The sequence below is a fragment of the Anopheles marshallii genome, chromosome 3 (genome assembly GCF_943734725.1).
Source record: "Anopheles marshallii chromosome 3, idAnoMarsDA_429_01, whole genome shotgun sequence".
In the NCBI taxonomy this organism is placed as follows: Eukaryota; Metazoa; Arthropoda; class Insecta; order Diptera; family Culicidae; genus Anopheles; species Anopheles marshallii.
The window spans coordinates 3,177,903-3,195,167 of record NC_071327.1 but is presented as its reverse complement, the minus strand read 5'-3'; the positions used below and the strand labels follow the sequence as shown (position 1 = coordinate 3,195,167).

The 17,265-nt window shown below is 44.3% G+C and overlaps 1 protein-coding gene across 1 annotated transcript; it reads left to right on the top strand.

Moving 5' to 3' along the window:
* Positions 1-2,177: 2,177 nt before the first annotated feature.
* LOC128716218 (klarsicht protein-like) lies at positions 2,178-3,263 on the top strand. The gene is made up of 3 exons (XM_053811137.1): positions 2,178-2,606; positions 2,683-2,934; positions 3,012-3,263. Exons 1-3 carry the CDS (start codon positions 2,178-2,180, stop codon positions 3,261-3,263), a joined length of 933 nt encoding a protein of 310 aa, XP_053667112.1.
* The last annotated feature ends 14,002 nt before the right edge of the window (positions 3,264-17,265 follow it).

Below are 17,265 nucleotides of genomic sequence, written 5' to 3'. Positions count from 1 at the left end.
ATGCGTAACGAAACGTCATCATTGCTGTCAGCGTTGGGCAAAAAACTCCTGTGCACATCTTGGGTTTTGCGCATCGTCGCACCCCGTCAGACCCAGCGTACGCATCGGATTTCTCTCGCTTCAAGTGCGCTTATGTGCGCGGAGTGATTTGTTACCATCCGTAGCACTTTCCCGACCGTACGGCGATATACATCACATGGTTTGGAAGTCGACGTATTGGGACCTCGCTGTAAATGGGCATAGACGCAAACGAGAACTTGCAATTCTGTTGTTGTACAGTTCGACTTCTTCCCTCCAGGCGTTTGAGGCTAATGCAGAGTAACCGCTTCCAATGAGGTTGCTGAGGTGCTAGAATGTTAGTAGTGTATGCTAAAAATAAGCAAAGTCTTGGCTTAACGTATGCACTCAAACGCTGGAAAGAGGAGTGAGAGAGAGAGTGTTTCTCATGGCACATCGTTAAGAACTTTATTTGCATTTCTTGTGTCTGACAGTGATCGGATATCGGCCGCATCCCGAGCTGTAAACAGCGTGCGTGTGTCGTAGAGTGGGTGAGGTAAATGGCAACATTAACTAAAGTGAAACCTCCGCAAGTGGAGTACCCTTCAAACCGTTGGATATTGTGTATCGCAATAAATAATCGACCACTACCTCCCGGAGCGCGAAAGAGTGCGCACGAGGGCGGCACCATGATCGCAGCATCATCAGGCAGACGATCGATGGTAATAAATTTGAAATTGAATACTGATTTGGAAATAGCGCAGCTGTGGAGCAATAGGTACTAGGATGCGCTCCGTAGAAGATATTAGAATTAGGTCCTCGAACGGTAGACACTTGGCATCTCCGGAGGGGATAGACAAAAAAATACATAAACCTAAGCTATAAAGACACCACAAGGGGAATGTGTGAATGATTGTTGGGAATGTAAACCGGAAAACTGGGTTGGGGGGGCTGTACCCGGTCGTATATTCTGCCGGGGACATAAAATCGCTAAAAATCAATGATCTATGACAGGCCATCAAGTCCTAGAGCGGGAAGTAATTTAAATCTCCGGACAAGTGATCTGATATGGACGTCGATAGATCGAAGATTGGATCATGGGCGATTAGTTTGTGCGAAGATATGCAGGAAGAGAGTGTTGGACAGAAGAGAGAGAGAGAGAGAAAAAAAAAGATTCAAGAAATACATTCATATATGTACTGATTGCGCCTTTATGTTGTGCACCCCAGGTCCCAGAATATCGTGCAGGTCGACGATGTCATTTGGCGCTCACTCCAAATTCCAAGCTGAGTCTTACTTGAGTTAGTGTTTCCAGTTCGAATCTCGGAAAAAACGGGAGAAGATAATTAAAGAAACACATTTGCGCCCTCAAAAAAATGGCAGAAAAGATACTCTTTAGCGGAAGAAGTGTGTGCGGAACATCCGGAGGCAACGCTCGCTCAGTCGGATTTGCCGCACCGGATGGGAAAAAACGGGCCCGAGCTGGGAGGATTGGATCTCTGATTTCACGACGCCATCCAAAGTTCTCGATTCTGGTAGTTATTTTCGTGCGTTCGGGCCGCCGCATCGTGATCCATTCTCCATGGTTGTGCGACGCGCGCAGCCTAGCAGCAACAGTCGCGGTTAGATTGGATGGGTTGTTCTTGTGGTCACATCATTACCGTACTAGCCGTCTGTTTGATCTGTTGAAAGTTTTTCCCGCTCGTAACCATTCGAAGGAATCCGAACGTGTTTCTACGAACAATAGTTTTACATTGTAATTTTCATAGTAATTATATTACGCGAGTGTGTCCTAATTGGTACTTTTGTTTGTTTTTATTTGCAGATTTTCCATTGGTAGAAAATATTCATTTTGTGGCGTGCGAACGAAAGCAACTCGCAGCAGAAAAAATGTCGGTTTCGTCGCAGGATTGCTGCTATCCAGCGCTCTGCGTGCCGCTGGTCCACTTCTTGTGCCACTGAGAGGTTTGGAACCAAGCGTGGAATATTGCTACAATCCGTGCACGGTAACTAACCGAGAAGCTAGTCGACGGAGAAGGGAGTACGTGTTGCCAACGTGTGGAAACGAAGCGGGAACAGGGTCCCATCTCTCCAGACCCGAACCCCGATCCGATCAGAGTGTGTAGTGGAGTGAACGACGATAGTGTCATTTGGAGGTGGAGAATCTAGCAGAATACGCGATGAAACCACCGAGCATTGACATGTCATCAACCACTAACAACATCAACAGCAACATCAGCAACACGATCAGATCACCTCCGGCAGCTTCTTCACCGACGATACAGACACCTAGTTGTATTGTAAATAGTAGCAATAACGTATGTAGTGGCATAAGCGGAACGGGCCCTGTTGCGGGAGGTGGAGCAGGGTCAAGCAGCAGCTGTAGCAGCACGACAACTCCGACACATACCGCCAACGGAGGAGGAACAGGAGCCGTATCAGCGACGGCAGGAACCGCCAACAACGGTAGCAGCAGTGCGGGCAATAGTCCAAGCTGTTTCATCAAGCCATCGCTTTCGTTAAACTCATTACCACCACAGGGACCTCCAGAAGGATCGGAGATGGCTCAACACAGGCTTCGTATCGATAGGCCTTATAATAGCTTAAAGGTGAGCGTTAAGTGTATTGATCGTGCTACGAAATGTGCATATCTTAACGTCTGGTTTTAATTTTGTTTCTTTGTAGAAAAAACGCGACACAGAGCGAGAACTGTGGCGAAGATCATGGGGCAGTGGACACAGTCATAGCTCGTGCAGTTTGCAGAGCAGCACCACAAACACCGGGCTCGGCAAGGACGATTTCTGGGCGGCCTTGCAGACAAACTACAACTTCATAATGGACACCAACCTGCTCGATAGTTGCCGAGAGGCTCGTGGCGAGATCGAGGGGCCCGTCTTTCGGGATGACCTCGAGGATGACGTCAACTGTTGTCGGAAGGTATAGTCTTGCTCCTGATAAGTGATATTGTTCGATCGAGAGGGCAAGCTTTAATTGGATTTCCTCGTTGCTTTTAGGCACTGTTTAAACCAGCACAAACGCACCGCTTCTATGGCGATCCGCGTTTGTTGCGACAATGGATCAAAGAGATGGAGAACCGAGTGGCCAAAGTACCGTCGGTTACGGAAACCAAGAGACTGAGCATCGAGCAGCTGCAGAAGCTGGCAGTAGAGCACGGGGTAAGTAGGAGACGGCTACTGGCGGGTTTTATTTTCGTGTTTGCTAAGGTTACTCCAGCGCGCGAGTGCCTAGGGAAGGGGAAGTCTTGAGAGATTCTTAAGCCTTAAAATAGCTCTCGTGTACCTCTTATGGAATCTCGACGACCAGACCCCGAACTTGGGGAATTTTGGGTACTTGCTCCACGAAAGCATGCATACGTAATGGGCTCAAGAGGGAAACACCATCAATCGAGTGCGTCTTTCATGAGGAATGGTTCGTTATGTCACATACCAGTTGAACGGTTTTCCAGAGCGTTTGTTTGTTGTGATCTGGGAGAATGTTGTAATTCTGGGTCACTCTGTAACCGTGCGTCGGTGAGGATGATGAGCATAAGCAGACACTAATACGGCAGTTAGTGCAGTGATATGTAGCTGTAACAGTAAACTCATTCAACAGTTCTCAACTGCTGCCAAACGGAGAATATTGTCGCGTTGGTTGGGAGATGGACCATTTTTGGTCAGGGTGATGAGAGAAGCGTGAGACCGAATGTGTAGTATGTTTTTTTAAAGTAGAAATTTAGCCATGTCTCGACAGAGTGATGGTTTTGTTCCATTTTCAAATATTGACAAATGTGTAAAATGAGAGAACCTGCCACAGTGTAGTTATGTGAAGGGGAAAATGATAGTTCTCCAGAAATATTGTTCTATGGTTCTGAGGAAATGTTTTTTATTCATTTTCGAGGCAGAACATCGATGAGAGAGTGAGGGAGTTGTGTTGAAATATATACGGTTTATGGCGTGTCACGAACCATCACCTATCCTCGTGAATGGAGCAGATGAGTTTCTTCATCCGTGGGCGGTAGAATATGTGATATTATGGGATTAGTGCATAGATTGCGATGTCAGTGTGACAGGAGAGCTGGACGTGATGGATATGACGTTGATTCGTTGAGAAGATTGATAAATGGCGGTTTTAGTTTCCGAGTGTTGTTAACACAAGCTGAACAAGCTGGACGATCGGTGATTCTATTTTTGGATTGAAATCTATTGACACCGCATTGCAGAATAGTTTTAACACTCCGTCATTCGTTTAACTTGAAATGCTTCAGGATTTAAAAATGTGTTCATGCCTGAAGCCATGCCATGCCATCAGTTTCGATTAAAGAATCTGTTTAAACTACCACAGAATGTAGAAATTGTTGCAAAGAGGAGGTATATTTAATTCAAAATTGTCCCAACAATCGTTCAACATTGAACATTCATTCAAATTATAGGGATGTTTGTAAATTATACCAGTTGGTTGTTGTCACGGCTAAAATCTTAACGAATAATTTGTTAGGCGCCTGGTGGTATGCAACACGCAATACTGCTGTAGCCGGCACAACAAGATTTGTGGTTTGGTGACCGATCTGTTTGTTTCGTTGCAAGATTCAAAATACTGAAACAAGATAGCGTTTTAAGTTTAACTCGTTGTCTAATAAATGTACATGAATCGAGGTTTCATTGAAAATTGTTTTAAATAATTATGTGTAGCAGTATAGCTTAATTTTTCTTAATGGTAATTAGCAAAGTACTGCTAAGAAAATTCCACAGTATCTCACTTCATCTATCCATGTTTTTATAAGTTCCATTCCATTATAAAATTACTGTGTTTAACTCGAGAAATGCAGTCACCATTTTTAAAAGAAAAAAAAAACAATATTTTAGCCTTGCATCATGATCGCTCAAACGAACGGACCGGAGATGGGAGTGATGCAAGTCGGCCATATTGCATGCGGTTTGAGTTGCATCGTCGATCCGATCGCTTCTTACTGCACCGCGGATGTGCCGAACGGGTATTGAATAATGAGTAGATGGAATTCGTATTTTATACAAAATTCAGAAAACGATTCCGTTTTGCACAAGTACATTCGAACGCCCGATCGCCTGTGGAGAGGGCACAAACTCTCGCCGGTGTGACCTCGTTTTCACACGGCAATTACAACCAAAACCCCTTGCGAGGGATGCTTTCGACGGTGGTTTAATTAGATTAGACGATCCGATACGGTATCGAAACCGGTTACATACAGATTCCGACCGACACCCCCCAGCAGTAGAAGAACAGGTATTCAATCATCATGGGGATGTCCCCAGCAGGGAGGTACTGCGTGTGTCCAAAAGCAGAGCGCTTGGACGCGGATTAAACCATGAAACCTTCGGCTACGGTCGGACCGGCCTTCGAGAGCCCTAGTTGGGTTAATTGATCGCGTAGTTCCTAGTTGGCGAAACATGTTTTTTTCTTCTTCTATCTTTCGCTGCTTCCCTCCAAAATGGGCAATCCGGTGCTGATGAATGAAAACCGGCGAACCGTTTTGTCTTTATCTTGTGTGCATCCTTGGCAATGAAGGCGGAGCAGAAGAAAGCAATGCTGCGGGCACCCGAAATTGATTAGTTCCCAAACATCAAAAGCGCACACAGCTGGAAAGTCTGTGTGGGTTAGAGATTTCTTGCATCACTTTCTTTGATTTAGCGAGTGAGCGCTTTATCGCAAGCTTTTCACCTTTGGGGCATGCAAAAGGGGGATGAAAATTTTGGACCGCTTTGCAGAGTAAGCCCATATGATAAACTAATCACCGAAATACGGAAGCAGTGTGACCCCCAGAGGGATCCTTTCTAATTAGTGAAACTATAGCAAGACATTAGCGGAAACCTTTTGCCTTTTTTTTTGCAAACTATCAGCAGAAAGGCTTACACTTTCACAAATCTGTAAGTTGGATTAGGCTGAAGAATGGATATATCTTGTGAGTAGAATGAGCTACATAGTTACTTTTACAACAACTTGTGGAGGTGTTGGAACGCCACGCGAAGAAATTGTTTATGACCGGTAGCACCAACTCATCATAAATTACGTACGTACGTTCGCATCGTCTGGTGTGAACGAGGTTCCATCCTCCCACAATTCCGGTGATCTAATCATGTCTGCTGGAAGTGGTACACACGGTAGTAATAAATTGTGATTTACTACATCTTACGGAAAATCTGGTCCGGTGGCGATGTGTTCCGGGGCGACGAACTTTAGTAGTCATTCCGTTTGGTTTAATGGGTAATCGAGACGCGATGCAGTACAGTGAAAGGATTGTGCTATTGCATTTGGTTGCAGCTAGTTGCAAGTAATGGTGCATTTTCAACTTTCGGAGTTTGAGGAGGTTGTACAGAAATTCTACTACGTATTTTTGCCACCACACCGTGATGGTGGAGAAGCCATCATCTTCCGTGACTGATCAAAGCTACCATTAAGTGAGGCTTAAGGGCATCCTTACGGAACCGCACCTATATAGGTCGTGATACGCAACGGAAACACCAATACGCTAAAAGATGTGCAGCTGAAGTTAATCGTATGCCTCCGGTGACCGACTGATTTGAGGCAGTAAATAATAGTTGACGTTTAATTAAAACCAATCGGGCCCGCTGTCTAATCATCTTACGTTCGTTTTGCCTGTCGGTGCGGACGCGGCGGTGTGTGCCCGCAAGGTGTTAACAGCAAGATGTGGGATGTTTCTGGAGGGTATTTTTCCTAATAATGGTACCGTTGATGAATGAGGCAATGAGGAAAATGTGCAAGCTGTTGAGATGAGGTTAGGATGATCATGTTTACCAATACTCATTCAATGTGTACGCTTTTTCTTTGCGTGCTTCCATTTACTTTGGCGCAAACGAAGAGGAGTAGGTTTGTGATAGGAACGTGGATTGCCGATCTTGTCATAGTATATTGCTAAGAGTATAATAGGAATAATGGAGTACTGTTGTTTAACACGGAATGTGTGAATAATGTATGTATCAAAAAGTATAATGGAAAACACTTGGTTCTAAAAATATGTCATCATCCGTATAGTATCTCCGACCATATTGTACCTCCTGTACAGGTGCAGCGATAAAAATTGTGATAATTGCATCGACCCAGATTAATGTTCCACATCGTTTTGGTTTGCTGGCTTTTTTCATATCCGGTGTGCTGCAGGGGAGGATAAACCCCGTTCACTTCATACATGACCGTTTCTCCTTCCCCACTTGTCTGCCACCCAAATGGCAGCGGGTCATTTGGGGAGGGGAATGTAATGTTCGCATCGTCCGGTACAGCCACCGGTTGCTCTAAAATAATTACACTTTCACTTCCACCATCGCGATTGTACCGAGCTGCTGTTTGGTTGACTTACATACGCACCGCATGTTTGGCCGTTAAAATGATTGTAAAGTAGTTCAGACAACACCGGTGTCAGGTAGTGACGTAGGTGTAGCGCTGTCTTGGAATCGGTTTTGATCAGATGTACAAGCGCTCATAAACATATTCTCAAATATAACAGTGTCAGTGTCTCTGATGCTCTGGAGACTCTTAAAGAAATGAAGTAGGTTACGCTTTTGTACATTAAATGTTTCTAAAGTTGATTGGAGTTGCACAATCTTTTTGCAAATGCACAAGTTTTTGAAGATGTTTGAAGACTTAGAACTCGGTGGAATTAAGTGTTGGAGCCTTATTTCACGATAGGCTACATTTTTCGACAAATTTTTACGTGATGTCGATCAGATTCCTTGAGCGAGGACGATTGCCCTAACTTAAAACTATTGTCGGGTTTTACAGATTTCGCTGTTAAATTGAGTTGAGAAGTTATTTTAAGTTCAAGAGAAGAAGTTGAGAAGTTTGAGTTCAGAAGTTCTGCAATGTTATCCAAATAAATGCTTCTAACATCTAGCCTAGAAACTTCTGCTAACAATATTTGTAGGAATTCAGGCTGTTAAAAGGCACTTGACGTCCCACGCAGTCTTGTTAGACGAGGAAAGTCCCCAAAATCTAGGAGAGGTACTTTCACCACGAGATTCTATCGTTATGTATAACGAGTGTCGAATTTGATTATGTCTTATCGCAAATGGCGTACGTCTGCTGGAACAAAATGCACCTCAAAGGGATTAAAAGTCCGTTACATCTCTATGATGCACAATGGTGGGCAGTTTTCACATATGTTCGGAATTTCACAGCACTCGGAGACAGGTCGGCCACGTGGCCTGAAACGAATGGAAAGTCCCAATAAAAATAGTATCTCCCTCAGATCGCTAGGGCAAATTGGTAAGCCGCATTGCGGGTGCTCTGTAATGGAATATGGAGCCTTTATATCTCGGTACTTAATTGATCTACGACACCTTCTTCCCCGCTCCTAACTCGTTCGGATATTGGTACAGCGCCAGCGGCAACCACTTAACCCCTTGTTTGGGACCTTATGCGGTTAAATGGAGCCTTTTTTTCACGACTTCTTCTCGCCGTCATACTAATCATGTGACCATGTATGAGAGCGCAGGTGAAAATCTGTGAGACCTTCACCGGCGGAGGTTGCCAGAGTGGGTTGGGAAAAATGATTAAAATTCGTTCCACCTTCGATGTTGAGGCATTCGTTGCTGTCGCACGTCACTTTTATTACATTGCTTGGGTTAGTTTCGGAATTTGAACGTTTCCTATGGGCAGCACCCAGACCCAGGTGCCTTTAAGCCACTAACCTATCGATAGTGGAGTTTGATTGTGAAAATGGCGCGGCTCGGCTTGTCCACCCGGGGGAGACTTATGGAGTTCAACAAACGGAGTTGCGTGCCTTACGGTGCGAATGTGTCTAAAGTTCGATGTGCCCTCCTGATGCGATTCGCGCCAGGCCACCGAAGTAGAAGGGTGCATTTAGCCAAAAGTAGTGTCGCACCACCTAAAACCATTTCTTCCACATGATCACACCCCTCACTTCGTTCGCGTTGCGTTTGTAACGCGCCGGCACAGTGTGACCATCGGGCTTGGGTCGGTCGGTTGGAAAGAAAACTGGAAAAACTGTCGTAAATGGTCAATTAAAAGAAACGAAATTGTCTACCCCCAATCGCAACGACCCATGCTCGCGTTGGTGGTTGTGACGTGGGCGAGAGAAGGCCACGCTTACGTCTGTATGTGGTTTGGGTGCGAATCACGTCCTCCTTCAAGATCACTTTTCTTTTTGTTTTTGTTGTGCCGTTGGTTTGGTTGGCAGAGGATTTCTTTATTTTCGTAACGGTTGTGTGCTCCATGGGGATTCTTATTTGCGAATCGTAACATTTTCCATGGTTCGTTAGAGGTAGGATGTGAGTTCATGTGATTCAGAGTGGTTCATAGGGGTTTTTATATTTAATATGATTTTAGACGAATATTTAACCATCGTTCAATTTTTTATCGCAAATATTTTTGTTCAAAATGTATTACGAATCTGCCATTTAAACTGTAAATGAGCAACACTTATTCCAATATTTGGCGATTTCATGGAAACCCCTTGGAGTGGAGTGTCTATGGTTGGAAAATTTTCTCATACTCGTCACCTACGTTCGACGGTGTGTATCCAGTAACAGGATTCGAGAGGTTTCAGTTGAACGAATGCGAAAAAAAAAATCGCGATACATATATAAACGGGCTTTGGAGTAAAAGAAAATTAATCTTGTTTTAATATTTCTTCGTGTTTGTTGCTGCATGGCGATAAAAGTTTACCCATCAGCTCGTGAATCAAAAAGTAAAGCAAAGCGGAACCTACCTTCAAACGAACGATTCCGGAATGAAGCAAAATGGTCAGCTAGGAGAAAAAAAAGAGATGCCGTTGGCGTGTAGGTGAAATATGGTTACATTTAGCGCTCGTGTACCGGACCAATTTGTTGCACGGCCACGGGTGCAGGATCGGGTTTTTCAACTCTCGGACGGATTGTTTTTTTTTTGTTTAAGTTTTTATCTCCAAGTAATTCTTCGTTGATTTGGAACACGTGCCGTAAAGCCCCGCGGTGTGGACGAAGAGCCTCAATTGATATTTCATTTTACTGCATAATTGAGACTGGAATCTATCGTTGGCCATATACCGACGTTACCGGAAGCGTGGAGCTCTCGTCTAATAGAGACGGTGTTGATTCGATTTACGCCTTGGCCTGGGAGCCTGCATTGCAGCTTTCCGTACTTTATCCGTAAATAATGCGCTTATTTTAATAGCCATACACATTCCGAGAGAAAGAAAAGAGATGAGTGTTGCATGAGGTGCATCATCGTACAATGGAAAGGATGCGAAAGTAGATCTATGAGCAATGGACTGAAGGTGTTGACTTAATTGTTCGGTATTGTGAAATGGTTGAGTGATATTTCATAGCGCAAATAAATGTTCACACGCACACACAGTTGCAACTGGGAGTGAAACATATTTTGGACGGCATTTCATATGACGTTTGGAGTCTTCTTGAAGAAACTGTCGATTCCAATGTCTTCATTCATCCTCACGCTGTGAAAGGTTCCAATCAACGGCAAGAAATTATTGAATGATAGAGTGCGAACGATATTCGACGATTGACGCATTCAACACGGACCGACGGTGGTTGTTGTGATTTTGTAGATAACAGAACATTTTTCCCTAATCAACTCGCGGACATTCGCTGTGGTGAAGGTAAACTGGATTTTGCAGGTTAGCAAGCAGTGAGTTTCAAACTCACTTTCCATTTGGGATTTAGTGCGGATAGGCAAAAGAAGTTCATGATCACGCGTTGTGGCGTTGTTCTGTCATGTAACGGAACAATGTCTCTAATACCTGCCGGTGTGATGTGCGTATAGGTTCCAGTGTACTGATCCAATCTGATAAAGGGCCCAGTGTTGACGGGTGTTGGTTGTATCGATGAAACCTGTTGCTTTTGTTGGGGCTTCTGTCCATGTCTGTCTTCGCGTGCCCCGCGACGCTAGGGAACTTTCGCCTCGGAGGAGTTTTTAATCGTTTTTCATTAATCCGACACTTGTCAATCTTGCCGATCGCCATGCGGCGTGTCTTGCACACACTGTATATCGAGTGTATGCCTCCGGGGTATGGATTGATAGGGTTGATACCGTTTGAAACAGGGTGTCTCCCTCGGGGTTGTAGAGTTAGAATAGGGCGAAGAAGGAGGGAACCTCATCAACGGAACACCGGTTCGACTGCGTTGCTGAGTCGCTGGAGGTGATATGTTTCCCTTGCGTGTGTTGTGCCCCATCTCCTGGACTGGGAGTGATTGCAGCCATGTTCTACAAGATACCCTTCCGGGCATGTATCTACCCCAGCACTCCAGGCGTACCACGAAGAATTAGGAGGTCCCGAGATTTCTGAGCAAAGTCTGTGGCACGTGTGGAGATGCGTGTCTAAACTGGCCACTGGCCCTGGCTGGCGGAACGAACAGGCTTAGAAGGAATGAGAATATGATTATAACAAGATAAAACATTCCCAACACTAGCAACAATCAGTGCCCACCAGCTGGACGAAAGCGGGATCCTGGTGGGCAGATGATCTTGTAGCTTTGAAGCAGAAAACGAAACGGTGTAGACAATTACGAATCAATTTTAGTTCTTCCTTCTGCAACGACCGGTTCGTCGGGGTGCTTTCAGGTGCGTACTCCGCTATTCCCTGCCGAGATAAAGAAGCATTCCTCCCTGCGGAAAAGAAAACCCCACGAATTGAAAGGTCATACCTTTCGTAAGAGAAAAGAAAAGAGTAGCAACATGACGCATCTTTAGGAGGCGGCGCTCGGCGCAGATTGGTTTTTAGGTGTTTGATAATGTTTTGATAGGGAGAACCTCCGCAAGAAGCGCCCTTTTCGACGAGAGTGCTATAAGCAGGTTTGGTAGTTTCCAACCATAATCAAGCAAATGCGTTTGGTGGAACAGCATACAGACACGCACGCACGCACCACTATGTCGGTGTCTTTGATTTTGAATTATCAAGAAACATCTAGATGAGCGTTCTAGCTTCTAGGGAGCTTTGTTGGAATTCGAACGGTACTTCTCAGGGTCATATTAAACGGCCTTCAGGTAAATGGTAGGTTATCTATGCTTCTAAAGATCTCATAGAACTATGCTCAATTCTACGCTTTTGAGATGCAGTTTAGTACCGACCGGAGAAGTTTCGAGTTTCGTTCGGAGCTCTCTGAGGAGTTTGTAGAACTTCGTATCTTGATGTCCTGGTTTTATGGTCTCCAAGGTATTTAACCGATATCGATGTCGGTGTACATTAACTAACCTACGCGAGAAAGCATTCCAAGCTCTTGCGCGCTCGTAATTCCTTTCTAGATGCACGACAGGAGACGTAAACAAACCCCTTCTTCCTGATCATGCCGACGCGAACGACCTTTACCTGCCCTTAAAAGCAGTAAGCAATGGTCTCCGATAGCATCTCCGAAACCGTGAAAGGGAGAATGCCTCCAACTGATAATGATGCCGTAGTAGCAGGGGTTTTAGCCGTTCTCTTTTGTGTACACACTGATTATGTGACACTCAGAGTGGGCTTCCCTTTATGGAGCAGACCTCCACGATCATCAGGATGAGCGCGCGAATGTGTGTGCGTGCATATTAAAGGAAAAATGGTTCAAAATTTGCTTCTCATTCAATACGCCAGTTTCAACCCTCCAGTTGTACGCACTTAAGCAGAGCTGCCCCAAAAAGGGCTCGAACGTAACGGCCTGGACCCTTTCCCTTTAACTGATTGTTTCCCGTCGCTTTGGTAGGCTGCTGTGGTTTGTTGGTAGAGAGGCATGATTTGCGTTTCATTTGGCTGTGTAGATCCATCATAAACCGTGGGTTTGCGTTTTCTCTGGACCAAATGAACCGTAATGAATTGTTATCTTCTGATGGTTGTGAAAGATGGTTTCATCATCAGCGTCTCCATCATCTCCGGTAACAGCTGTTAAAAAAAATGCATGAGAATAAGACCCGACACTAACACCCTGTTTGTTGTCGGTTTGGAAGCGATTGTGTGGACATTACAATGAGCGTGTTATTCAAACATTTTCGTCCTACGAGCCTAGAGTGCGTGGATGGATGGTACACTAACGATCGAAGTAAAAGAAAAAGTACAACCGAAAAGGTTCGGACACGACAAAGCACGGCACAGTAACTGCACAATAACTGCATCGGGAATGACGTACAGTTCTGTTGGAGGTTCGCTCCCGTTGTTGAACGAATTGCAGGCACGATTTGTTTTCGGTTTTCCTCACCCCTTTTTTTCAATTTGACAGCTATTGAACGTCAAATCGGGAGGAGGTTCTGGTAGGGAAACCCAAATTACACGAATTGGGAGTACGAAAATAATAATAAAGGAGTCCCGTTGCATGCACAGTAGAAAGGGTGTTGGGCAGTTGGAGTGAGCCCAAACGTTGTGGGTTGATCCAAAAAATAAGGCAAAACATTTTACTGCTGGTCGTACACCCTGCTGACATCTAGCCAATGGAACGGAATAGCTGCTACCATACTAACCTTTGAAGATAACAGTTCCAAGGAACGCATTTAATGCGTTTTTTTTTGCTTCATCCAATAGACAGAGCAGATTGACAACCACCGGTGGTAAAGCGTGAAGGATTATCATTGCCTAAAGAGTTGCGGTAAAACGGTAAATCCATGTTTTTCATCGGCCCTTTCGTGCAATTCCAACGCTGAAATGATGGAACATGATGGAAATGATTGTCTTAACTCACCCCATGCAGCAGGGGCCATTCCTTGGACAATGCTCGTCTCGGTGTGATTGTTTTCCTTTCTCCGCTGTACTTGTCGTTTAGTTTCGGTCGGCTCTATTGGGTGTTATTAATTTGTTGCCTATCCCTTTCATCCTGGACAATTCCCAGTTCCCAGTGGTGCATACGTGCAAGAACTCACAACGGCGCTCTAACGCCATGAAACGATGACCACAACAGTAAAAAGGAAAGATTTTTTTTACAAAGAATGTATCTCCCCATAGTCTCCACGGTTCGTTCGTTCAGCATCAAAAGGTGATTTTCGACAACGAACGAAGCCCTTTGGTACAGCAATCAATCATCGTTGGTTTCAGAGAGTGTGGAAAAAATATCATTTTTTTCCGGAGACCCTCCAATGGCCCTCGCACTCATACTCCACCCGGCCGCTAGACTTTTTCCTTCATTTAGAAAGAAAAATAAGATTATACCTTATTTATTCCCTTTACGATAAGTAATTGGAATTGGCTTTTGATTGAACGGAATGTTTTGTTGTTATTTTTTTTTTGTACAAAGGTGCTATTAGTGTGAGCAGTTGTTATGACACCAGTGTGATTGGATCCTCCTTTTAAGGGTATTTTCCCTTCTGTCGATTAGCGTTTAATTTACCGTTGTTCGTAATCATTTCATCTCTTTGGAGGATTTAGTGATCTTCATTAAAATTGTTTTTGCAATGAGCACAAGAGGGCCATATATTAGGTCATATTAGGCTATCTGTTAGATCTATAAATTAATGTAGTGAAATCTCTTCACTTTACGCTTTATCTTACTTTTTGCCATTTTTACTAAAAGATTATTGTGTTTGAATTCATAATATTTTACGTTACACAGATCCCACCATGCATTTCTTTTCATAAGTGCGTCCCTTATCATAGTAAATTAATTAAATAAACAAATTGCTTGGTATCAGACACCCTTAGATGCTTTCCTTTTTTAATTTACGCTGAATACCGATCACCATATATTCTTCTTCGCCGATGAAAAGGGAAACAGACGTGCGAGAAAACGAGAAACAGAAGCACAAATGTGTGATCATAAACATATGTCACGCATAAGAAGGGGACCATCCTCCCGATGGTGTTGGTTTGTAGGGAGGGAAGCAGGTGGGAAACGTTGATGCGCGCACATGAATGATCATCGGTGCGGCGTTGCTGCCATTTTCCGTTGCGCTTGATGGAAAAATTGAACACCCGATCTGCATCATCGGTCGATGCATATAGTGCCGGGTTGGTATGGAACAAATAGCATTTCTCCACTCCCTCACTGACCAACTGACCACTCTTCACTCTCGTGTGTTGCACCCCTTTAATCGTTTGCCTTACGTACACAGATTTTCCCACTTTTCCACCGGCATTCACCGAGAGAAAGAAACGGCTAGGAAGCGAGTGATACGCGAGGGGACTGAAGGTATGCGCTTGTATGATTTAGGTTAAAGATGATGCGCTCCTCCGTCCATTGGGATTGGGTAGAAAGGCGGGAGGACGCACGATCATCGAACACTTTTCCAGCGTAAACGGCTCGGGAGATTGTTTGAAAATGGAGTTCTACTTTTGCTTCGCACCTTTCAATCGGGGTGGGTTTTTCTTCGATCGCTCGTGCCTTCCTCCCCCGCTCCGTTACCGCCCTCCCTTCCGTTGTCCTCCACTATTCTGTTCGTGATCCAATTTTGATCTCCTTTTTTTCTGTAGGTAAGTTCATTGTAAATGTGAGATCTTCGCGCTTCCGAAGACAGTGGGGGCGTTGAGGCTGAAATGATTTTTCGCCAGACACCAAACCAAAGCCGACGGTTCGAGCTCATCACCACCTCAGCACGAACGGGGCTTTGCTTTCACGGCTTTCGTTGTCTTTTCCGTCTGTGGTTGTGCATATGAAGCTGGCGGTGGGTGCATATTTTGGCAATCTTTTAGCGTGCTCTTCCCTTTTTCCACGAGCAAAATGGTAGCTTTCTGACAACATTTGTTTTTCTTTCTCCTTTGGTTTGGGCTTAAATCTAAACCGGTTTTAAAGACTGTTCTAGTACTGCCCATTAGAAAGGGAGGCCGTTTTCGGATGGGATCGTTCGCTCAAGGTCTTGGGTAGCGGTTCAAGAGGAGGCAATAAATTGTGTGTGTAGGTCTGTTGAGTGGCTTGTTTTGTTTTTTTTTTTGCGTACGGGTTTTGGGTCGGGTCGTTTGTTTTATTCGCGCTATTGCACCGGGTTGGATTATTTTCTTGCGACGACTTACAGGGTTTCACAAGCTCATTTTAAATGTCAACAGCATGCCAGGCAAAGAAAGGTTGTCGTTGAATCGATTATCCATTTTAACGACGTATTCCGCCTGCAATAGTCTGGATAATGTATTTCGCAACAACATATGAAGAATTTCGGCTAATTCATCTCATTTAAGGCAGAACATCTCTTTCACATCTTCATGCTTTAATCAAATATTATGTGGTAGGTCTTGAGCTCAATTTGATCGACTTGTCTTTTTCCTGATCAACAAAACCCTGCATATGGCAACAATGTCCCAGAAGCTTTCGATTAAGGTCACCTCTCCTTCAGGAAGAAAGATGGAAGTTGCGCTGTATTTGATTGGGGTGTATTAGTGGTGATCCTTTCGCAATGATGTGGAAGCAAAAATAGACATCTCGTACCACACCGAACTCGGTGAGAGATTTTTGATCAAATCTGCAATAGATAGCCATTTAGGCTGTAATAAATTAGCTGCACGAATAAAAACAAAACAACCCCAGTGCAAATTTGAATTTGGTGTTCCATTTGGTGTTCCTTCGTTTTCCTTTCCTGACCTGACCCCGCGGAAGATAACCTTTCCATCTTTCTAAGTGGTATGTGATGTTTCATGGGTCTCTTTAGATGTGTCCCTTCCCGTTCGTTCGTTTGCGTCAGTTGTGAAATTACGTTGATCTTCGGTAGGTTTCGGGAATGTTTCCATGATGTAATTGTCGAATGTTCTAGAAGCGTGGATTGCTATTTTTTGTCGCACAGGTTGTATTAATTGGTGAATAATTTAGATAAGAGTGAATGCAAAATGTGTTCGATGCCGTCCGAGAGCCTTGGTCCGATTTTCGGTGAAGGTGCAACATATGAAATTGTAGCGGGAGATGGAACTGCACCTTGCTTGGAACGTGTTTGGATACATAATGTCCACCATTCATTGAACCTTTGAGAATGTGTTGTTTCGGTTTCGTTTGCTAACCATGAAGAGATCGTACGATGCGCTTGATTGGATTCGTATAATTAAATAAACCTGGACAAAAACTAGATCAAATAAAGTAAACGCTCTATAGTCGTCCGTTTACGACCACTGCTTCCTTTCGCTTTTTGGGGGTAGTTTTTGGTTTGTGCTTGCGTTGGTTGATCTTTTGTACATTCCCTACCGGATGATCGTTACAGTGCGTATCTATGTGCGTATTTAATTTCGGTATTGTGTCGGTGGTACCTTTCCACGAATCAATCAACCGATTGGTTAAAGTCAAGTTAAAAATTTGAGATTGGTCAAGTTAAAAAAATAAAACACAAAAACCAAGAAGCATAAGAGAGACTCCGCCGGAAACCAACCGGTGCTGGGCGTATGGCGCACGACAA

Bases quoted from the DNA above. Each gene is read 5' to 3' on its own strand.
- LOC128716218 (XM_053811137.1), top strand. From the start codon at position 2,178: ATGAAACCACCGAGCATTGACATGTCATCAACCACTAACAACATCAAC. The intron at 2,607-2,682 runs GTGAGCGTTAAG...GTTTCTTTGTAG, and splicing joins GGCCTTATAATAGCTTAAAG to AAAAAACGCGACACAGAGCG. The intron at 2,935-3,011 runs GTATAGTCTTGC...CGTTGCTTTTAG, and splicing joins ACGTCAACTGTTGTCGGAAG to GCACTGTTTAAACCAGCACA.